Genomic DNA, 24684 nt, shown 5'->3' on the forward strand with positions numbered 1-24684 from the left:
CGCGCATTCAAGAGGTTTTTTTAAATGTTTTTTTTTATAGAAGTACATTATTATCCGAACATCCTGCCGTTGCTCAGAAATAACATAGTATTTGTACATTTTATTGGTACAATCTTTTTTTTTCTTTCTCGAAATGAGCGCTTCGTCAACGATTGCCGCCACCGACTGTTGTATTTCCACAAAATAATTGCATCAAAAAGAATGTGCCCCAGTATAGACGACACACGCCATCACCTAACCTAACCTTCTACACGCCAATGCATTCCACGCATGACGATGATGTACTCGTCTGTTTTTCGTGCACATTTGTTAGGTTTTTATTTTATTACTGTCTAGCGGTGATAATTAATAAATGTAAAATTAGTGTTTTTCAAACGAAGAAAATATAATGTTGGATTATTTGTAACAAAAGCAGAACACGTTTGTTTAAAACGTAAAAAGTGTGTTTGCATAAAACAAATGTATTCGATTTATTTCAAATAGGCCGATAAACACCCCCCACCCCCAACCAAAATACCTCCCTCTAGTCGCGACACTTATTAATTGTTGATAAAATAACATAATATTAACCTTTGTGAGGAGTACCAAAATACATATTTTGAGCTAATAGGAAGGTACACAGAGCGATTAGACCGATAATGATCGAGTGGAATTAAACGCTGTGAACAACTGTGATAACAGATGAATCACCAAAAACTATATTTTCAACGCGCCAACAAAAAAATAACAAACAATTAAAAGAAAACTGATAAATTCGTTTTTTCAACAGTAAAAGTTAGCTTCAGCGACCAAACTCGATATAAATGTTGTTTTGTTTATGGACATAATAAAAACACATGGAATACGGTATGACTATAAGTGTTTACCGAGTATTTAGCGACGGTTCTCGAAAACAAATTTTAGATAAACTACATAATGCCGTTCAAAAAAAACCGATTAATTTTACGACGCCCTTGAGTTTAACGACATATTTTATCCACGCTCTATTGTTGCGTGAAGAAGGACAAGTTGATTTTGGTCAAAGAAATCGCTATTCCAACGGTTCAGACGGAAAACAATAAAAATCTTAACCATTATTTTTTATTTTTTACAGTGGCGTTGCATTTGCATATGAGATTTTATTTTTTCGTCAAAAGGGGCAAAGGTAAAAACGCTCGTCGCCAAACGGCTTACCGAAATTAACCTCAACTCACACTCACGTGTAATAATAATAATAGCTCATAGACCAAAACACGGTTTGTCGCTAATCATTTTTTTCAGTTTGACAAGCCAATAAATTCCGAGACGAGAATCGAAATAATATTGCAAAGTATTGCAACGAATCGACGAGCGAGTCCGAACAACATTGGCCATAAACACGCTTACTGTTGTCTGAATGCGGCGTGCCCATTCGTAGAACGACCGTTTTCAAATTTTCAACAAAAAGAACGGCCGTTGCCAATGTGCGAAATTTTTGAAATGCGACACCGACCGCTGGGCGCCGAGCATTGGCGTCGGTCCATGTTATTTTCGGCGGGCACTCGATACCCATTTCGGCCTGGGGTATATTAGCGTTGGCAGACACACCATTGGTTGTTATCTTTTTTTTTGGGGCTATTATCATACCGTACCTATATCATGTGCGAACAATATTGTTACGGGCGAGTGTGCCGCGGATCGAGGTCGGTCGGTCGCCGCCGCCACCGCCGTCCGAAGAACGTTTCCGTTTGTCGGACAGGTACAGCAGAAACGTACCCAGGCCCCCAACGTGGTCAAGTAAAATACCGCAAAAAACGGTTTAAATTTTAGAAAAACAACGAGCGCTACGCGACGACGAAACCGGCCGTTTATTCGGGTGGCACGCACAGGTAAGCGGTTACCTGGTCGAGGCCGGCAGCCATCTTTGCACGCAATCTATACGTTAACACGGCGGCGGCGCAGGTATCCCGGCGATTCAAACGCAATCGCCGTTAAAACAATAACAACAACGTTTGATAACGTTTCCGGAAAATCAGTACAACTGACCTTTAGTGGTGTATTTTAGCAGCGTGTCCCGGTCGTGTTGACATTGCCGTGGTCGTTAACAGGTAGTAGCCCCGGGGCCATGTCGAAACTGCGTAGCGGGAAAATGCGGTCACTACGCGGCGGCGGCCGTCGCGTTCTCACCTTTTCTTCATGTTCGTTCCACGGCGGCAAAACTTTCAAAAATACGATGTTTACACGGAGAAAAACGCACGAAAATTAAAAAAACGCACCGCACACACACACACGGGGCGATAAGCGCGCACACAGTTCTACACACAACGGCGAACGAGCTCGGCGGCGAATTTCCAAACGAATAACAACAACGGACGACGGCGCGGCGGAGGGGAAGAAAATAATAAATAATAATATAAATACACGGTGTACCGACGATCGAGGGGCCGCGCGTACGAACGACACGCACCAGACGACGAGTAGTGCCTAACGATAAAACTGGCCGAACGTCGACGTGCGCATGCGCGGACCAGGTGAAACCAGATTCCCGATCGGGGCGCTGCCGCACGGCCAGGCGCGAAGACAACGCGGCCGCCACCGCCGCCGGCTTGACCGTTGGCCGTGGCGCGGCCAAGAGCGGTCACCGGTTACGCTGAATCCAGACATTTTTCCTTTATTATTATTATTCTGGCGGACGGTTGTTAATATTGTCCTGATCAGCTGCCGTTGAGGAAGTTATTGGGAGTTGAGCCATAGCAGGAACGATGAGAGAGAATGGATTGAGATGGTTTGCGCTTGTAAAAAGAAGAGAGAGGAATTTGAAACAGTAAAGTAAGAGAAATAGCGATGAAGCCATAGAGGAATTTTGAAGTAGAGTTATAACGAGGCAATGGAGGTGGATTTGATGTAAATGGTGACCAATCCAGATTTGTAAAAAAAAAATTATTTGGTTAGCCCACATTTGTATAGGAATAGGAGATAAGGCAAAATGAAAACTTAAAATCGTAGAGTAGGTATAGTCAGTTATAATTTTAAATTACCTCTAATTGGCGGGCTCAAATGATTAACTGCTACCATGCCTTATTTAGAGAAATGTGTCAAGTGTATAATTTATTGATATCAGATTATAAAAGAATGCAAGCGCCCAGATATCTATAGTCTAGTATATTTAAAAAATTATTCATACTAGTAAGTTATATGCACTAATTTGTGTATTAAGGGGCCGTCTCGTCTATTCGTTAAGGCGCAAAATGTAGGCAATATTTGATTTTAAATAGATTTGAGTAGTAATATGAAGTTATTTTTCAGGTGAATCATTTACATTAGCTTTTGAGTAAATATTTTTAAGTAAAATGTGTTTATTAATTATAGCCGTTTTGTTTGTAATAAGTTGTTTTTTAAAAACGTTTTATAGAATATATTAATAAATATAAATTTACGAGTAACTACTAAAACGAACGTTCACTTGCATTTTGTCCAAAATTATTCGAGCACTGATCACATATGACGGCTAACGTGTAATGTACTATAATTTTGGAAATGCCTACTAACCGCAATTCGCATGTAACATATGGTATGCCACATGTTTAGTTTACACGCGATGACCAATTACTATGTAAAAGTGTTGGTAAATGAATGAACTCAGTTTTAGCCTTGTATTAACCGTCATCAAGAAACAATTATCACTTTAAAGTCAAAATATGATTTTGTTTTTGCTGTAACTTTTTTTTCTTTTATAACAAATAATTTCGGAGATGAAAGTGTTTAATGATTCACAAAATCGTGAATGAGATTTTGATTGCGCCCTAATAAACTACTAGTCCGTTGAACGGTTGAGGACATCTGGTTAGGCAATTAGTGTATGTATATTATATGGTTACTTCTATGTAGTAGACATGCCGTGTCTTGATGCGATTAGCTTATGAATGAATGCTTAAAACAAATCGGTGAGTCAATTGCCTCGAAAAGCCGAACACAAAAATCAATGTCGGCAATTTGTCTTTATCGAAAAATGTACCTACTTGATTTTATTGTTTTATTTAAGTTACATTTTTTAGCTTTGACGCTAAGCATAGAAGGTTGGTATTCATTTTTTTTGAAAAAGATACGTTTTCTTTTGGGAAATTCGACGGAAATCAGCTGGTTTGTTGTACCTGAAAAATGGCCAGCATTTAAGTCTTCGAAACGCGAAAATAAATCACTAGTCCTTTCAAACAATTATAATTATTGTGATTTCATGCGTTTCTAGTACTCTCTAACTAGCCGGTGTTTTTTATTGTTATAGTGGGGTATTATTAGGCTGTAACTTATTTCCCGTTTGACGCGACCCGTCTCCAACTAAAGAGAAAATATTTACTTCGACGTTTTGTTTCCAATATGGTATTAAACTGGTTGACGTGCACTATACTGACAATTTCGATTTCTCCCATTAAATACAACAACAAATAAAAAACCTATGCATTTAATAGCTTTTTCCGATGAAATTATTTCATGAAATAAACATGTAACGAGTTACACGGAATAAACTATAGAAAAAAAATAATTACAATAATTATCATAAAATTATAAAAACTAGTCGATACACCGGCGACCACTATTTTTAGTTGTACTATGCAATAATATAATCTTGGCCAGTAACTATTTAACTATAATAGTATATTATTATTTGTGTAACGGCAAAACCGAATGCCATGTCAACTGTACAAAGCAAACGTATCAAACAAGTAAAAAAAAAAAAAAAAATGTATACGTTTAAGCATTCGATGCGATAGAAATTATATGTTAATGAGTAAAAACACACGATTATACACATCTAACAATTTATCAAAAATAATTGTATAACCTGCCTATGCCAGGATGATAATCAATTCTGTCGTTTCAGCTTTATTTTAATTTATCATACTAATATTAATCAACCATTCCAAATTTTAATAATAAATTATGAACACAACGAGTGTATGAAATATTCATTTTATATAAAATCAATTTTAGTATTCATCTAAAATCAGCGAAACACTTAATTTTAAGATCTAAAAATTGTTTCGAATTAATATGTTTCGGTAAGTAACAATTTTAAATAAATTAAATTTTTTTACTTTTTTAACCTCGTGCTGACATACTACTTTTAATGTTTTTTAAATAAATCAATTAGGTAAACATTATCTAGCCAAGGCTATAATTATAGCCTTATACAGCCCTAAGCAGTTATCTACAATTATTTTATGTTTATTTTTATAACAAAATATATTGAAAAATATTCCCAGATACACTACTATTTGACTTGACAGTACATACTTTTACTATATCACTGGTCGACAAGAATGTGTCCGGGGTTAAGTATTTAAATCGTCCAGTTTAATACAATTATAAAACAAAACATAACATTACTTTAAGACTCCAAGGTAAAAAACCTAAAAAAATAACGTAGGTAATAATAAAAAGATGTTTGACAAAAATATGAAAATTCGGGCGCAAAAGTCATCCAATATAATACAATCTTGTATTAAATGTTATAACTCATAAATTTTCATTTTTGGAAAGATTGGCGAAAGGTATGTATAAATTAAAATTTATTGTATAAGCTATAAAAATTTAAAATCGTTCTTGTAATGTCCGTTTTTGTGTGCCATGTGTATATGTGTGTGTGTGTACCTAAGCCAGAAATTCGAAAAATGTATACTAGGCTAGTAATAGGCTAAATAATAGGCAGACATTTTAAAGAATTCAATGGCAACTAATTTAAAATGAAGAAAACAAACCTTTTTTCGCAATAAATTAATAAAAATCTATCTGAAATAATAAATATAATATAATATTCTTAACTTTTAAGGAATGGTGAACAGCTGAGAACCAAGGGGCGCTGAAACTTTAAATCTGCGCCTGCTCACAGCATACCTAAGTATTATTTAAAATAACAACACAAATAATAATATTTATTTTTATTTTAACGAATTTAAATAATAAAAAGTTATTGAAATAAATTTTTAAATTGAACAGTAAATTATTGTTTAGTTAATTAAAAATGTAATGCAAAACATTTAATTAAGTTTTAATAATAAAATATAATAAAATAAATTATTGTTCAAAATACAGACTATTGAAACAATAAAAAAAAAATGTTTAATACATTATTTGATACATTAAATATAAGTTTATTCAAATAACTAAATAATTTTTCTATAGTTATTTGTCATTTAAATAAAAAATGCCCAAATATTTTAAAAGTGTAGTTTTTTAGTATTCTTGTATACAGAATTTGTCTTTTGAACATTTCAAATTTGTTTATTATATTAAAATTGATATTGGCAATCACTTAATATTGTATAAAAACCACCAGAAGGTCAGAAAGAAACAAAAAACATCATAGTAAATCAATATTTTTAGTTTTGCGACTAAACTCTTTATTTTTTGAAAATTAGTTTTGGTTAAACTAAAACCAATATGTTACATGTTTTATTTTGTAATTGTTGATTTTTTAACATTTGTTTTTATACATAACCATTGGTCTGGAGTTGATTCTGGTTTTGCCCACTCTCCAGGCATTTTTTGTTGTTGGTACGGTAAATGCCATATGCCGTTTCCATTTTGTTGCGTTATTTGTTGATAAAATAAAGGGTCCTAAAAATTAAATGTTTTAAATAAAACACCACTTAAAAATGTATTTGGTGGGAATAATAGCAATTATTAACAATAAATATTAGTGTACTCTAGAAACCTGAAACTCGCATACTACTCACAATAATGCCAACACTCCCTGGACGTATTCTTAAATGTAACCTGTGTTGTTGAAGCCACCGTTGAAAAATACTTTTAATTTTAGGGTTGCTTAAAAGATATTTATGTCCTCGCATAAGGTCCCTGGTAAGAACCTTTGTTCCGAGTCCACTATACATGGCTGCATACAACAAAAAAGGATCATCTTTTGATCTGATATATAAAACCATTATTAATATTTTATTTTATTTGAAAAAAAAAACATTCAATACACTTACAGATCACTTGTAAAAAATATATGAGCATTTTTCTCTATATAATTAAATTCACGTCCCAACATTCGAGCTAAATGTTTACGGCCAATTAATAATACCTTTAAATTGTTCTCAATTAGTTTCTTCATAACAATTTTAACCTAAAAATTAATAATAATAATCGTTATAAGTATTATTTGTTTTAATGAACATTTTAATTTTAAACAATTATACCTAGTTGAATTTATTAATTTGTTTTGTATTGAATGTAACCTTAATATTGTATTTTATTTTGCATTGAACTAAGTAGTATTTAATTTACCTACTAAGGAATTGTTATCTAATTTCCCACGATAGGCATAGGCGACATTTAATCCATCAACGACTACGTCATATGGAGCTGAAACTTTTATGAAATCTTTGAAATCCTGTAGTTCTTTAGGTGAAGAATTATTAAAAATATTATTTCCAACCATTACATTTGACATAAAACATTCATTTAGCAATTTAAACTCTTCTTCGGTAACTTTAATGGGATTTAACAACGTCTGACAATGTGTACATTTTCCTCTGAAATATCAAATTTATATTTATGAATATTGTTGTAGTTTTTTATTTAACTTATGTCTTATATAATACAGTTTAGTAATACTACACATTATAATATTGATAAATAAAGAGTCCAATCAGTTAGCTTAATGCCAACTAATACTTTCTAAAAGATTAAAACTAAAAGAACATTCTTACATTTTTTGAATAATTTTAGTAGAATTGACAGTACAACCTAATACTTGAAGATTATTTACAATTAAGTCTGCCAATTCTTCTCGCACAATATATTCCGTTTCACTCAAAAATTCCAATATTCTTAGGTAATTTAAATTTTCTTTTTGTTTACATAAGTCAAACCAAGCTTGAAATCCTTCTTTCGGTGGTTCGATTGTTCGACTAACACAAATATGCATTAAATTCCAACCTAAATCTGTTTCTCCTTCTTCAAAAGCTTTTTGTACAAGTACTCTGTAAGTGTTACCAGTTATATCATAATAATTTTTCAACGATTTCATGTAATCCAAAGAATCACGCCAAGAAGTAGTACAGCAAAGGCCCATTACAATACCTATAAATATAACATACCTAATACAAAATTTAAAAAACAAATATTAAAACTAATGAATAGTACCTTCAAGAAGAACGCCGTTGAGTATTGTTATATATTTATCATACAACATTTGGCAACGAGTTTTAATAGCCTTACGATCTTCATCATTCAACTGATCTCTACACGCATAACATGTGCGATAAAACAACAGCTCTAATGAAGTGTTTAATTTATTTTTATCGCCTTTATGAACATAATCCATGTACGTTCTAGCTAAATCTAAACGTTTCATTTGGGAGCAGGCTTCCAAAATGCATCCATTGATATTGTTTTTGTTCATATATCCTTTGGGTACAGACAATACTGCCTTGCACACTGCATCCCAATCACACATACCCGGGCTACTCACATATTCTGTAATCATACGTTTTTGTTTGCCACTAGCCGCTCGTCCATTCAATTTACGCGGCACCACAACGCTAGTGTCAGGCAGAACTGATGAAAACGGTTTACATGTCAATTTTATAGCTGGCCGTGGATAAATTACATGATAAATTTTCCCAAAAATATGTCTTTTGAACAAGTTCATTATTGAGACGTTACACTAATTTGTTTACTACATGTTGAAATTAATATATATAATTATAATAAAATACTAATACAGAATACTAATAAATAATAAGTTAACTTTACATACGACCATGTATAATGTATATTGTATGTAATGAACCGTGGGCAATAAACACACTTCACTCTTCAGTCTCCAACAATGTGACATGTGTGTGAAGATAGCGCTAAAAATTATCAACTCCGTAACCATTGATAAGAAATTCGTTACCGCAATGGTAAACCAAATTAGCTTAAAAAATATTTTTTAGAACGGAATAAAGTATTTGTTAGAACTGTTAGAAGCCTATGATCTCTGGCATGGTATTTATTATTGCCGTAATGATAATATTGATTTATTTTATTTTATAGTTTGATAGTTATTTTATTAGACATAAATTTCAATGTGTTGAAGTTTGATTCTGGCAGAGGCATCATCCGTTGTCATCCGCATACTACGTAAAATTCCATGGTGCGCATACATTGTTTGGCAGATCTAATAAATCCACTATCAATTTTACCGTACATTTGCCTGTTTAATATAATTTAACGACACATCTTATAAACATATCACAAGAGAATAAAGACGGTTTAGATACAAACATCTTTGAAACGAAAGAAGTCTATCAGTCGCCCAGCAAAGTAGAACTATCGACCCCAGAACCAAAGATAAAATTTCCAGACGGTTCGTTGAATTGCAAACATCAATATTTTCAAGAAATAGCAACTGGGGCCCTGTGGCGTCGAGTTTAAAGAGTTTGTCACATGTCATCACTTCAGTGAAGAGCCTCTTTTTGAGTGTTTTGATAAGATTTTTGCTATGCGCGCTTGTGTGAAAAAATATCCAGAAGTCCGCATTGCAGGAATGAAATATAACGAAGAATTAGCTATTACAAAAGAACAAAAAAGAAAAAAATATTTACAAATGTGATGACAAATCAACAAGCAATACCCAAACAGAAAACTGAAATCAAGAAAAAAACATAAACTTGTTGTTAATTTAATTTTTGTTTTATAATTCACTTTCAGACAGTGCCAAAACAACTGAATTACTTCTATATAGTAAAAAATAATAATAATAATAAGGACCATTTAAAAATTATTGGTTTCTAAAAATTGGACCTAAATTAAATTAGTATCTTTGACAAGAACATAAAAATAGTCTTGGCGCTTATTTTTTAATCTCTACAGTAGTTATATTAAAATTATTTTTGACTATACTACACAAAAAAATCAATGCATTAAAAAAATATTTTTAAAATTTCAAACATAGGTACCTGAATAATGTACGTACAAAAAAATTAAAATTAACAAATTATTTTGGAGGTTTTGGCAAACTCTTTTTGATTTTGAACCACTATGACGTTTCTTAGAAGAGATATGAAGGAATTACAATTTCTTATTGCACCATAGTATTATTATTATAATTAATAATTATGTCAATTGGTTCAGTGAAACAAAAACGTATATTGAGAAATTAACACGGTAAAATATTTCTTTCTTTTTCCAAGTCTAGGGCAATTTTCCTACGCGGTATTATCTAGAATCAAGCCTGTCATGCCTGTTTAGTCATGGGGATGTAAGGTGCTAAAACAACAAAGGAAATAAGTGGCATCAAAAAGTACGAAGCAAATTTAAAAGTAGAATTTATGTATTCTAAAGTGTTATAAGAGTATAAAATATACGATTTATTAAATTTGTCAGCTGCTTTAAATTTGTAAAAATGATAAATTAATAATACTTGCAGTATTAATGCCAGTGTGTTAATCGAAAACTTTTATATTTACGATCATTATAATACAAACTGAGAATTGCAGTTGATGGTTATTTTTGTTTTAACAATAAACACAAGTACTACTATCAGTCATCATCAATTGCACACGCAGGGCAAAATACACACTATGATTAATTATTCCAAAATACTGTACAATTTGGTAGTATGCAGATTCCAAGTATGTAAGATTATAAAAAAATAAATATAGGTCGTTGGGAGGGAATTCGGAGCAAAAATATTGACTACCGGGCACGGGAGGCAACAATAGTACTTGTTGACCCAGTGTAACCAGGCCCATATATACTGATAAAAATTAACACGGGAAGATACTTATCATACAAAAACGCGACGGCCATCTTCTTAAGACTATAATGTTACATCTATACATTATTATAATTTGTCGTGTACTGATAGGTATAACATACTATTATAATACTAAATAGTCCGTCACAAAATGGCAGTCACTGTTTTGCTTACATTCAAAGTGACCCTGCTGCTTTTATCTACTCTGTGGTGTAACGATAAGAGACATAAATGTCACTGGAGGCAACTAGTACATAATTTTGAAGACTACCCGGGGATGGAAGGTAATAAATGAATGTATTACACCATTGGTAATTAGAAAAGGTCGCGGAGAGAGATTTTTGGATGGAGAGTACTTGGCTGACATACTTCCATTTATATAGGGAAGACAATTTAGTACTTCCACGTCATATTCCTTACAACCGCAAACAGTAATTTTTGATTAGTGAATTCAAACGCGGCGCTAGTGAAACAGTAGAACAAATTGAATTCGAAATCTGTAATAGTACGGTTCGAATGTTTGGCCACACTGATGTTCGAACCAACTCTGGTTGTTCCAAGATCCAACAAACGTTGGTATATCAACAGTTCGTGTTATCGCTATTCATATTATGGCTGCCGGCTAGCTGATGTTCCCGTGAGAGTCACACGACCGTCCGATAAAGCCCAACGCCATTTGGTATTTATCAAAAAAATACCGACGTACCTGTAACTTTTTGTAACGGTGTGTCCCGAACAGTTTTGTTCAGACTTCGGTAATCAGTTTTCGGTATAATAATTATTGCCGTCCAACGCGCTTACCTAGGTTTGACTTCAATATTATTATACTTAATAATATTATATCCCAGTCGAAACTCGTGAAAACATAAATTGGTACACCGTACTATATTATGCCGAATGCCGATGCGTTATCGGCCGTGCGATCCGGTGCCATTGAGTTGTCGTTACCCGTGTCGTGTTCATTGTTGAGGTTTATTATTGTTGTTGTCGTTTTCTTGTCAGCCATTCCACGTTATTGCCGCTGAGCCCACATTCGTGGACATTTCAGACCGAAGAGTCCGGTGTTTGCCGTACGCGTTTCCCGTCGACACTTCTGCGCATTCCGCCAAACGTACTTAACCGCTACCGCTCCCGCTGCCGCCGCCGTCAACCCTCGGGTCCGCCGTGGTGCGTCTAACCTCTATCTTGTACGGTGCCGGCTTCGCGGACCAAGAGCCAACGGCAAACGTTGCGGGTCGTATGGATGCTGTGCACAATGTGGCCATAAAGATGTGACATCGTGTCAGACATGCGTGAAACCATAATATGATCGCCGGACTTGTACAGTTTATAGGTAAAACAGGTGGCTGTCCCGGCGGGCCAGTCGTCGCTAGAAATATTGAAAGTGATTCTACCTACTTGTAAATTGTGTTATGGTAGGTGACAAGAGTGCTAACGACGACTGTGGTAACAAATACTTATCATGTTCACGGCGAACGTAAGCCATGAAGGCGAGACTTTTCGTGTACCAAACGAAATAGTTAAGCTGATTCAGTTATTTGAAAGTGTTCCATTCGCACTTAACCAGAACGCCAGCACTGACCTATCCTCGAACGTCACTACCAACAAGTCTTTAATCTTCAATACCGACAAGGCCAAAAGTGTCAACAGCGAGGAGCCCTTGAACGCCACTGACGAGAACGATAGTTTTGTCGAAGAAGTTATATTTGAATTTAATATGGATCAATCTAATGAAAAGTAAATGAGTTTTTCTTAAAATTCACATGTCTCATCCACTTGTTAAAATAAAATTTAAGTTAAACCTAATTACTATTATAATTGTATCTTGTTCAATATTTTAGACATAACAATAGTTATGTCTTCTTGGACCTGGTCTGGCAAAACATACAGCGTTAATAACATCTCTTTGATAGATTGATTTATATAACCAATTTAAATTTCACTAAAACCCAAATTTGTTTTTATGTTTTCAATATTCCCTATGTTTTTTGCTATAAGTATTTAAATAATAAAAGTTGAACAGGAATAATCATGACTAACCAGTAATTTAAATAGTAAGTACCTATTTTAAATAGTATTTTGTTTGTTCCCCCAAAAATAAAAAAATTCTGATAATTCTTTCCTCTTAAAAAAATAACTACACCACTTATTAGTATGAAATTTACTATTATTTTCTTATAATATACAGTTATATTTGTGTATATAACAAACTGATAAATATCATTATTTTAACATGTTATATTTTACTTTTTTTTGCATACATTGATGTTGTTTACATACTTTTATTTAACATTTTTTATTTCAATTTTAGATGTAGTGATGCCAGAATGGTTCCTATGCCTAAGTGTTTGGTGAATAACCCTAGTATATCAATCATACCGGCAAAAAGTCCTCAGACCTTGAATTCACCCTCAAGACAACCACAAAGAACATCAATTAGTATGTTACCACGAGGTATAAGTTTATAAAGTTTATAAATAACATTTTTGCACATTACTTTATTAATTTATTAATTTACAGCTACGCCTGTAACTACGCCAAGTGCAGTTGTTCCTGTGTCAAACGAACAAAGTGTTATCAATGATAAATTAGTATGTAAAGTCTTAATATTAAATACTCATTATTCATTATATCAATTTAACTCATGTTATGTTTTAGGTTCAATCAAGCGCTAAAAACAAAACTAAAAGAAACGCACTTAATCAAGACACGGATCTATCGTAATTCATAAGATTAATTTATTTTATTTTAATGACTCAGACCTTTCTTGCTATAATTCTGTATTGTTAAGTTGTTGAATTTTTAACATTTTTCCTGAAATTGATTTTTATTAAACTCTTTCAAACTTGCCAAACTAATTTTTTTAATAAATCGTAAATTATATCGATATACTTCAAATTTTTAATGTAAATACAATCAGGTATTATTCTTATCAAGTGATAAGTCGAAATACATGAAAATTGGGGGCAGGGGCTGTTTAATGCTGATTAACTTCAGTCAGGTATAAGCCACAGGATTGTTTTAATATAATAATAAGACAGCAAAAATACCTTTAAAACATTTAGTCTGCCTTGTTCGACATCACTTCTAAAAATAAAATTTAACCAATAATGTACATAAAATGACACTTTTTTGGCGAAGAAAAGGGCTATCGTTTATTTGTTTTATGGGGCATATTGTCTTTTTTTGTCTCTTATCAACAATTTTGGGCTTTAATCAGAATTTTTTATTATAATTGAGTAATACAAACAAAAAAAACTTCTTCTGCTAACTGCCAAGTTTTCATTACCAATCTTCATGTCTTCATTACCAATTAAATAATTTATGTGTACTTAATATTTTTTAATTCATTTTAGAACATTCAAAGTACCGAGGCTTTCTAAAACGCCAGACAAAAGATCAAGAACCTCCAATAAGTCGTGTGCTAAAAATGAACAGACTTCGAAAGTTAATCATCCTTCAAAACCACTTCAAGTTCCAACAACGAAATCACTTTGTTCTGTGACTAACGTGATAAACATAGTTGCTCAATCAGGAGCAAAACAGTTGTCTACTCCAATTTCAGATTTAAAAAAAGATACAGTAACCAATGAAACTGAAAAAAACATTAATGTTAAAGTAAAGTCTTACGAGTTATCTGTCAATGGTCCACTTATAAAGGAAGATGGTGGTCTTAATATGAAAGGCAAAAGGTATTTATTTAAGTCAAATAAGCCCCTTTCACACCTAACGTGTATGGTACGCTTGTTTTTTCATACACGTATGAGTGAAATGTTTTTTTTGAATGGTTTACTTTATAACAACGCCCGTACTATAGGCACAGGTGTGAAATAGGCCTTGTTATTGTTGTTATTAATGTAAGCAAAGCCATTGGCAATCTTATTATACATAATAATATATAATAGTAGATGAATTAATTGGTTAAATGCTGTTGTTTTGTTAGGATACTCGAATGTTTTTATAATGGATGAAGGTTTGTGTGGTCTATTTAGTATGCCATGCCGTTTGAATGTTTCCGTGAATACCTACAAAATATGTGATGGGAAAATAAACTTAGGAAGGTGGTACTCTTGTGAATCACTTATGGTTGTCTCATTCTAACATTACCCATTAAGCCTGTGTAGTCACCCAAGTATAGGTTGTAACGCATGGTTCGTTGCCAGAATTTGATATATAAGGTGAGGCAGGGGGGTGCAGCATAGAGCAATTCTAAATATTATGTTGTAGCAAGGAGCAGGATCGTGGTGAAGTGTAAAATTGTTGACAAAAATAACTCCTAAATTGTTGTTTGAAACTTATTAGTAGTCATTTATATTGATACCTTATATTTAATTTGTATGTTACAGCGAAGGAATTTTTGTATACAAAAATAATCAAATTATTGATATTACAAAACCTGACTTGGTAGACAATCTGTTATTGTGTGTTGGTGCAGGTCTTAAAAGAGTTGAGTATTTATTTTTTCTACAGTTTAAGAATTTGAACATAGCGTAATATATGTTAAAGTAATCCTGATTTTAACTTCTTTTTGTTTTCTGTAGTGAACCAACTTTAATTTCTTTATACCTCTAAAAAATGTAAAAACTTCAATTTCAAACACTATAATTGCAAAACACAAAAAAGTAAAAATCAGGACTGTTGATTTACAATCTTTAATTATTTAATTTTTTTTTAAATATGTATAGTTTGGTACTAAAGAAGAATATGATATTGCTAAACAATCAAACATCATACACTCTCCTGAACATAGTTGGTGGTAATTATCTTATTTAGTTACAAATTGAAATAGAAATATACTTATAAATATTTTGATATTGATAATATATTTGTTTAGGTCCACGGATTCAGAAAATGTTTCTACAACTAATTCTAAACAGAGTCCAGTGAATTCAAATAACATGTTAGTTTAATTTGTATACACACAACTTTTATATATGTATTTAACAATTTTTTTTGTTCCTTTTTGATTTAGTGTTACTCAGAAAAGCCCACAAGCAGTTAATCAAACTTCTCATAAATCACCATCACCACATATTGGAAGTCAACATCCTTCTACCTCAAAACATCCTAGTGTTAGCGTAACATTACAACAAATGAAAGGGTCACCGAATGTTTTTTCACCCCAAGGCCAACCTAAGCAAAATGACGTAAAAATGCAATTGTCAAGTAATCAACTAGTAACGTCGCCAAAAGCTACAATTACCCAGACGCAGTTATCATCAAAACAACAAGTGTTAAATAGTTCACAGTCATCATCACCTTCAAAACTTACTATGGCTACAGTTAATCAAGTTAAGACTGCATCCAAACAAACAGCGGGACAACCTTTGGCTCCCAGTAAACTTCAGCCGGCTGAAAATAATCAGCCTACTGTAAAAACCTGTAGTAAATGTGGCGCTGAAGCGGTAGATGACTTGTGTACTACTTGTCGTGTATCTTCTCAATTCAAAGGCGTGACTGTAACGCGAATTGAAACACCAGGTAAAAACAACTATTTTTATAAAATATTTCTAGACCTCTAGGCATACAAATAATAAGTTTGTTACGATGTATACACACGGTTTGTCAGTCCCAAAATTCCTAAGAAAAAACGCTCATACTATACACTTTACTGTTAGGTGTGAATCGACCAAAGATAGTATATTAGTATAATGTTACTATGTTTACTTATTAGAATTTTTTTTTTTTTATTAGCTACCCCAATATCCAGTAGTGTTGGTTCAGTCATATTGTTGTCATCAGAGGACGAGGATGACGGTGAAATAAATAGTAATGAAGACACTACACTTCCGGTTGAGCCGATTGTCAGTAGAGTGGACTCGATGGACCTCATAAATGAATATGTTGCCAATTTGAGACGTGAGTGTTTTATAAACTATTTTACAAAATGTAATACTAATAACTAGTTAAATGTAATTTTTTTTGTTTAGAAAATCCATTGCATCTAGAGGATAAATTATTACAGATTGATTTGAGCAGTAAAGATTTTTTTAAAATTGAAAATTGTTATAGTATTCGAATTGGTAATTTTAAAACCACACCATCTGATCTCGGTGATACTGTTGTTTGTTTACACGGAGTAAGAATAACATTAAATGATGCAGGTAAATTCAATGGTTTTATAGACAAGGACCATTAGTATTGATTGGAATACTTTAACAATAATACACTTCTTTTTTCCCCTCCAATTAGATAGCCAACCGGTTACGCTTGATTTACGTGCAGAAAATATTGTAAAAATATTGGCATTTTATGGAGATAAAATGCCTACTATTATTATATATACTACACATTTAGCGTCTGCAGGAATTCGTCATTTGTTAGGAATGCGCGATGATGGCAAAGGTTATTTCTATGATCCGACTTTTAGAGGTTAGTATAGATGATGCTGGATAACATATTTGGTACGGTCGGTACGCCATTAAGCTTCTTTTAAATTTTCTCCAGTTTATGTCATAAATACTGTTATTATATAGTATAATTTAATATATCTGGACATAATTCGCTAAAATGCACAAACACATTTTGTCATCCTTTGATACACTGTGTTTGTGCTAATGTTACCCAAGTGTGGACACGACTAACAATATGTTAAAATTATATTTTTTGTTTTAGACAATACTGTGAATAAAATTATTTTATCATTTGGACTAAAGAAAAATGAAAATACAACTTTAGAGAAGTTGTTACAAAGGTTCCCCAAAGGGAAGTATGAACCTGTGACTACGTTTCAAGTTAATAAACTTATATCCGCTGCTTCTTCTGTTGTGAGATTTTATTATTTTCATTTATTTATATTATGCAACTTTGTATAATTAACCAACCCAATTCTTTGTTAATTTTATGTATTTTTATTTTTTATTTTTAGGATAAACAGTATAAGAAAAAAGTCGAGAAAACAAGAAATATGGATTATAATAATACCGAGTAAGTTCATTTATTGCATTTGTTTTTATTTATATGATAGAACTAGTAAGAATCGACATATGAAAGAAAAAAATTTGACCAATGTAGGGTAAATTATAAAAATTCATTGAAATAGCATTCGTAAGTACCCAAAAAAGGATTTAAAGAATTTAAAAAAATGGTTGGAATTCAGAAAAACCGTAGATAAGGTTTTGAATTGGCCCGGACTCAGTTATCACCTGAAATTAACCTGCAACACATCCTGCACACTTTCAAGAAGTATATATTATTTACATATTAATTGTACTTGTGTTTTTTTTTACAGAATTATCAATTTTAATGCTGATAACAATAATTGTAGAGTAAGCATCTTCGATTTTACAGGCCTAAGTGTCGATGAATATTTAAACGATGCACTCGTCGACTTTTATTTAAAGTAAGATTTGAATAATACAACTTTTAAAATAATAATACCTACAAAATATTAACTAATTGTTATGTATTTGTTAAAGTTATTGGTTTATGCGGCATGTGTCTGAAAAAGACCGAAGACGATCATATCTTTTTAGTACTTTCTTTTATACAAGACTGACAACACCAATAGGCGGAAACGATAAAACCAAACCAAAAGCACAATGCCGTCATGATCGTGTTAAAAAATGGACGAAAAATGTCAACATATTTGAAAAAGATTTTATTTTTGTACCAATAAATGAAAAGTAAGTTACATATGATAATAAATATTATCTATTAGCTTACATCATATAAGTAGAGCTTGACTTAAGAAATTCTTATATAACATTAATAATGTGCCAATTCCTAGGTCATAGGAAATTTTATTTTACAATTGGGTGCTTTGCCTTAACCCCTTTTCCCCTTATTACAATAATATTATAACTCCAAATGTATTTTTCACAAAACAACTTATGTTCAATAGTATATAATAAAACAAAATACCAATGGTAATTGGGAAGTTTTATTTCTATTTACAAAATACTTACAGTACAAAAAACAAAACTAAGTTATTCAGTATTGTTTAGCCAGTGGGCACTAAAAGAACAGTGATAGGTTAGCTTTATTTAGGTCCCTTAGATCACCTACTTTACGTCTGAAGTCTTAGAGGTGTGAGACCCCCTATCCCAAAGAGAGGCGTGTAGAGTTTTCGGTCAGTCAGCTTTTTTGTGGGGGCTTTGAAGGGTCTGAACTTTTCCAGCTTTTCTATTTCATAGCTTTACTTTATCTACGAGTGTCTAATCAAGACTAAGATGGATAGTTGGTGTAACCCACACCTTTTATCCATCTTGAGTTTTAAGTTAACAGTAATGGTACAATTATTTGCTAGTATTATTCTTACCTATTATGTATAGTCCTAAAATTCAGTGGTGTAATGAATATTTATTTATTTTTCTTAGCTATCATTGGTATATGGCAGTTGTGTGTTATCCATATTTAACAGGCCCAATTCATATGGAAACTGGAAGTAAAGTCGACTTGCCAGATATAGACCGATTTGGTAAGACTACATAAATAAAATTTATTTAATATATTATAATAAGTTGTATAATACTTACTATGGTACAAAACCTTTGATTACCTCTTTTTATCAATTGGGAAATAAATTGAGAAAACTCTAAAAAAAAAAATAGTTTTTCAATTTGAATACACTGTAACTTTATAAGAGAGAATGTATTTTCTTGTGATGTTTATTGAAATTTTTAATTTTATAAAATAATTTAATAACAATTGAAAATTGGAATAAAAATTATTTTCTCGATATAATACAATATAAATCTACTTAAATAACAGCTTTTTAGCTTATATATATGTATGAAAAAGTATTAAATATGTTTGAGAACAATTTTTTTTAATGAAATTTGATTAAAAGAAGGAGTTTATGTATGCGACACATAGATTGCGCAAAAAATATTTGGACACATTTTTTAACAATAATCCTAAATGTAATATTTTTCAATATATGTTGTATGTGGTTTCTCAAAATGTGCTAACAAATTTACAAATAGGTAATATGAGTGTATACATATCTAGAATGTGAAATAAACGTGTTAAACTGTTAATTATAAATATAAGTCAACTATCTTCAATTAAACTCCGTTTGTTTTTAGAACCAGATAATTTTCATTTATCTCCTTGTGCGGAAAATTCTGAACGCGATGAAGTAGATGGAAACTCAGAAGACCTTAGATATTTCCATGTGAGTATAATGTAATATATAATTTTATAAATGCCTAATTTTTATGTAATCTTTTTTAATGTTGTGTCTAGCTTAACTATGACTATTATGATGAAAAAGAGACAAGTACTTATGAATCTGATGTTGAAGAGTTGAAAAAATCCGAACGACCTCCTATTAAACAGTAAGTTACTTTTGTAATATCAGAAATGGCAATAAAAAACCCACGGTTTTTTTTATGATTATTAAGCTTAAAGTTAATTATGTTCATGTATACTTAAAAAAACTGGGTTGGCTCATTTAAAAAAAAAAACCTGGGTTATTGCCGACTTTGAATATCATATTATTAAACTAATATAATGTTTGTGTATTAACTTTTTATTAATTGAGAGCTAAAACATATTTGCGTTTTTGAGTAGTTATTCATTTTTGTGTCACTAGGCCATGCATTTTAATATTTGACTCGTTATATGGTGGTACAAACCGAGCGAATATTGTTGCTACACTACGAGAATATTTAGCTGAAGAATATTATGCCAAAAATGGAGAACGCAGAGAATTTCCCAAAGAAATCGTGAAAGGTAGTGCTGTCAAAGTTCCACAACAAACAAATTACTCGGATTGCGGTCTATTTTTGTTACACTATTTTGAAAAATTCTTTGAGGTGAGTGTTTCAATTTATATTTAATTTATGTTTCATATTATAATTAATTTTCATAAAATATTTCAGTGTCCCATTGTCGATTATAGTTGCCCAATATCACATCTTGAGCATTGGTTCTCCTGTGACGATGTCACTAAGAACGCGAAAAAACGAAAAGATTTTCTGAAAATTGTTTTAAAAATCATGGAAGAACAAGGACGTAAAGTTGAACTACCAACTTTGAAGTTTGTATCCACAAACAATTCTTCAGGTGTACACTATCGCTCTTACAACCCGTTTAATCATGACTACGATAGCATGGATTATGAAGAAAATATGGATAGTGAAGATTCTGAAATGTGCGATGAAGAGGACTATATGGAATCTGATGAAGAATACGTCAATCCCAATTATGATTATGAAGATGAAGACGAAGAAGACGGTTATGATCACGATCCGACAGATTTTTACCCTGAACATTCTGAAAACGAAGATGAAACTACGTATGTCGAAAGTGCACAGTGGTCTGACGTTCAACATGAAGATGGCATTGAATACCATACCGAGTGAGTAGTAATTATAGTTACAACTTGATTTTATGATCACTATGCTGTTTTGCGATTTGAAATATCGAGACAATTGTCTGTAATATTGTACGCTGTTTGTTCTACAAAAAGTATTACACAATTTTTAAGCAGGGTTTGGAAAGAATGCATTACTTTTCAATGAATGAGCCTTATATGCATTCAAACAAATGTGTTAAAAATTTAATTTTTTTCATCTTTTTAGGGGAGGTTCCAAACAATAAGCTTTAGACTTAAAAAATTTTTTGTCTACATATTTTTTTAGTAGTATACTACTACTATGAATTTACTACTACGTAAATTCATAAAATTGGCAGACGATGTACAAATTTTATTTTAATAATTACAAACGTAAATTAATTTAAGTTAAGAAAGTATTGTTTTTACAATATAATCTCTATACCAATAGTTAAACTATAATTACGTTTTCAAAGTATTTAAATCATCATCGTGGTACTCAGCTGGAGACTTATTAATTAAACCAATAATGGTTTATTTTTATTTTAACTTAGTATAATTTATTATGACCATATATTTTATTGATTATCAAATGATATTTTTTTAAAAGGAACATCGGGGTTGATGTGGATGAACCTGATGTAAACCCCAATAATCATGGAAATGTCAGTCACCAGAACAATGAACACCTAGATTCTTATAGATCCGCCTATGTGGAACATGAAAATATTAGTGAAAACATCTCGGCGGCACAAAGTTTTAAATCGAAAAAGGCTCAACGTCTAAATCATAATAAGTAACCAACCAATTAATAAACTTACAAAAATGGTTAAACGTATCAAGCATAATATTAGATATTGTTACAGTAATTAAATATTTATTTACCTTTGAAATTGTCAGTAAAATTATTATGCTTGTTCAAAATAAACACGGTGGTGTTGCTCTAAGAAAAAGATTTTAACCAGGGAATATTGTATAATGGTCAACAATAAAAACACTTTTTACCCCTAATTGTTACGGTGTAATTTAAAACGCCATTTTGATTTATTATAAGCATGTTCATTCCACATTAATTAAGTTATATAAAATTACTTGTAAATTTATTTTATACCTAATGGTGATTTTATATATTTTTTCCTAACTAAAATGTTACAACATATTTATGTATGTATTTTATTATGTATATTGTATATAGTGAAGTGTGTTAAAAGTATATATTTCATTTTATAATGATCTTATTTTTGTCTATATTTATTTTAATAATAATAATATGTTAAATGTTTTATGCACGTAAAGTTGACTCTATTCTCTCATAGATCAGTCCTGATATCTCTAACTGATATGTTTTAAAATACCGCAGAAAATATTTGTTTTAAGAAAATAATATTACAATTGTGTCAATTAAAACTCGTAGAAATGCTGCTTAAAGACTATTTTTTACACGCTTTTATTTTAGTTTCTATTTTTTGTCAAAGAGGAACCTTGTAATCAATATTTTATTACAATAGCTCTATATAGCTCTCTATTAGTCAGAGATTAAGTCCGGATGAAAAATAAAAAAAAAAATGACAAAAGCGTTACAAAATTAGTTTTAACAAAAACTTAAAAGTTGGCGACTTGCGAAATTAAGTAAGTTTTTTGCTTAGACAAATGCTTTTTTCACATGATTCAGTTTTTTCGTCTGGTATACCTAATTTGTACTTAATTATTTATTATATTTGCGCACGAAAAAAAGCAATATCTATGTACATTTTTTAATTTCGGTATATTTTACATTTTTTTTTATTCAAGAAAACGAGATACGGCGTTATGTGTTTGAATGTGTTGTAATTATATAATAATATTATACTGCCATATAATCATTTAGTATAGATTGTAATATACACTATATTATAGTATACATAATAGGTATATGCCATGTTTTAATGGTGTGTTGAAACTTGAAACTGCACACACTTCTGCGCCTTTGGTATTAAACTCTCACTCTTTTTAATATGGCTAGTTCGTCTCATGGCACTCAGGTTAACAGAGGAACTGACGGCAATAATTTGGGACGCGAATTATGAAATTAATTATTATGCAAAATAATACCAATTTTTCATATTTTCTGCAATTTTATTATTATATATACAAAAAAAAAACAGAAAGTCAGTTAGACAAATGCTTTTTTCACATGATTCAGTTTTTTCGTCTGGTATACCTAATTTGTATTTAATTATTTATTATATTTGCGCACGAACAAAAGCAATATCTATGTAAAATTTTAAATTTCGGTATATTTTACAATTTCTTATACTAACTTTATACAAGAAAATGAGATACGGCGTTATGTGTTTGTAGGTGTTGTAATTATATTTTAATATTTTATTGCCATATAGATTGTAATATACACTATATTATAATATACATAATAGGTATATGCCATGTTATAATGGTGTGTTGAAACTTGAAACTGCACACACTTCTGCGCCTTATACTATACAGGTGGTATAGATCATAGAATATAATATGGTGTTACATAATTGTCGAGAGTGTGAAGTTATTTTATTATTACCATTGATTGTAAATACCAATTCCCGTGACAATATAATCTTGCGGGCCCTTAGCTTTACAAATTTGGGGGAAGGGGGCATTAGAGACGTACACCCGCCCAAAAAAAATTATCTCTATACTATCCCTGTTAATAAAGCTTCTAAATAATTAAAATCATGTTTAGTATACAATTATTATGTGTATGGTCAATTTTTATTTAACATTGTTTTTGGTTTAAATAACATAAACAAAAACACATATTTAATTAGGTTCTAAATATGTATGAATAGTTTTTTAATTGAAGTGATATAGTATAGTTTCTAAAAACGTTTTTAGGAATTTGATATCATATTAACACTTATAACACGAAGAAGGTTATTTATTTTTTTGGCCTTATCGTTTTAACGTCAACTACTGCAGATCAGATAGTAGATACACATTTTTTGTGTTCATAATTTTTCCCCTTGTAATTTGATCGCAATAATATCCAAGCGATAAGCTCTTTATGCAAATTACAAAGAGTTTTAAATTTTCCTGTAGCAATATGTTTTCTGAGCACGTTATAGATTGCCGAAGCCAAACTCTCATGCCACTGTTCATGTAGTTATAATAATATAATAATACGTTTCATTATTAATATTAGTAACGTTATTAAAAATCGTTCTAATGAAGACCGCTAATTAGTGGGAAAAAATATATAATAATTGTGCGTTATGCGATAGCATAAACCTTAACTTTTTACAATAGAAATAAAAGAGGCAACAGGCAAGATCCTTATAGAACTCCAGATAGCATGGGTCGTGGCATGAGGATAGATTCATAAATGTTCACTTTGAAGAAGAGGTTTACGAGGAAAGATTAAATTAAGTTTGTTGGTTGGAAAACAGTCATTCATGTCAGATGTTATCGGATGCCTTTACAAAATGTAAAAAGATTTTGTAAATATCTAGACTTATTTAATATTTTTTAAATGTGCGACTATTCATATGCAATTGGCGTACGATTTATAGACAACATAAGTAAGTTTGACGTCATTTTGAAAATTATATGTTATATTTAACAATAGTCAACATGCAACAAAAACATGTTTGTGTTCATGTACGAAAACCTAACAACAACTGTATACATAATTATTCGTGTACAAACCCTACATAGAAAAATA

General features: G+C 31.4%; 3 protein-coding genes across 8 annotated transcripts in view; 1 reads left to right on the forward strand and 2 right to left on the reverse strand.

Moving 5' to 3' along the window:
* Positions 1–2419, reverse strand: part of LOC126841157 (afadin) — a 63893-nt gene extending 61474 nt beyond the window's left edge. For 5 of the 6 annotated variants that reach the window (XM_050577483.1, XM_050577480.1, XM_050577481.1 and 2 more), the window contains exon 1: positions 2005–2418. The gene's annotated coding sequence lies outside the window, so the exon portion shown is untranslated. Of the gene's footprint in view, positions 1–2004 lie in introns of all 6 variants that reach the window. The other variant, XM_050577482.1, reaches the window with a different exon arrangement.
* Positions 2420–6322: 3903 nt separating this feature from the next.
* Positions 6323–8816, reverse strand: LOC126840444 (mitochondrial ribonuclease P catalytic subunit). The gene is made up of 6 exons (XM_050576186.1): positions 8107–8816; positions 7671–8043; positions 7250–7493; positions 6948–7084; positions 6693–6882; positions 6323–6573 (listed from the first exon to the last, which is right to left on the reverse strand). Exons 1-6 carry the CDS (start codon positions 8612–8614, stop codon positions 6409–6411), a joined length of 1617 nt encoding a protein of 538 aa, XP_050432143.1. The 5' UTR covers positions 8615–8816; the 3' UTR covers positions 6323–6408.
* Positions 8817–11385: 2569 nt separating this feature from the next.
* LOC126840615 (uncharacterized) lies at positions 11386–22285 on the forward strand. Its single transcript, XM_050576474.1, has 23 exons — positions 11386–12041; positions 12128–12445; positions 13020–13162; positions 13229–13299; positions 13367–13428; positions 14065–14400; positions 15055–15154; positions 15394–15464; positions 15543–15608; positions 15681–16189; positions 16403–16567; positions 16639–16812; positions 16901–17080; positions 17324–17475; positions 17577–17635; positions 17940–18050; positions 18127–18333; positions 19027–19127; positions 19738–19826; positions 19898–19989; positions 20247–20469; positions 20536–21014; positions 21601–22285. The coding sequence occupies exons 2-23, from the start codon at positions 12171–12173 to the stop codon at positions 21788–21790; spliced, it is 3855 nt and encodes a 1284-aa protein (XP_050432431.1). The 5' UTR covers positions 11386–12041; positions 12128–12170; the 3' UTR covers positions 21791–22285.
* The last annotated feature ends 2399 nt before the right edge of the window (positions 22286–24684 follow it).

The sequence above is a fragment of the Adelges cooleyi genome, unplaced genomic scaffold (assembly GCF_023614345.1).
Source record: "Adelges cooleyi isolate 19-005CV unplaced genomic scaffold, UGA_ACOO_1.1 ACOO_flye_CR_arks_rails_tigmint_CR_PRNA_376, whole genome shotgun sequence".
In the NCBI taxonomy this organism is placed as follows: Eukaryota; Metazoa; Arthropoda; class Insecta; order Hemiptera; family Adelgidae; genus Adelges; species Adelges cooleyi.

Coding starts and splice junctions, on each gene's coding strand:
- LOC126840444 (XM_050576186.1), bottom strand. CDS start 8,614: ATGAACTTGTTCAAAAGACATATTTTTGGGAAAATTTATCATGTAATT. Junction 7,494..7,670: donor ACTAAAATTATTCAAAAAAT/GTAAGAATGTTC, acceptor TTGATATTTCAG/AGGAAAATGTACACATTGTC. Junction 6,574..6,692: donor CAGGGAGTGTTGGCATTATT/GTGAGTAGTATG, acceptor TTTAATTTTTAG/GACCCTTTATTTTATCAACA.
- LOC126840615 (XM_050576474.1), top strand. CDS start 12,171: ATGTTCACGGCGAACGTAAGCCATGAAGGCGAGACTTTTCGTGTACCA. Junction 15,465..15,542: donor TCTCCTGAACATAGTTGGTG/GTAATTATCTTA, acceptor ATATTTGTTTAG/GTCCACGGATTCAGAAAATG. Junction 15,609..15,680: donor CCAGTGAATTCAAATAACAT/GTTAGTTTAATT, acceptor TTTTTGATTTAG/TGTTACTCAGAAAAGCCCAC.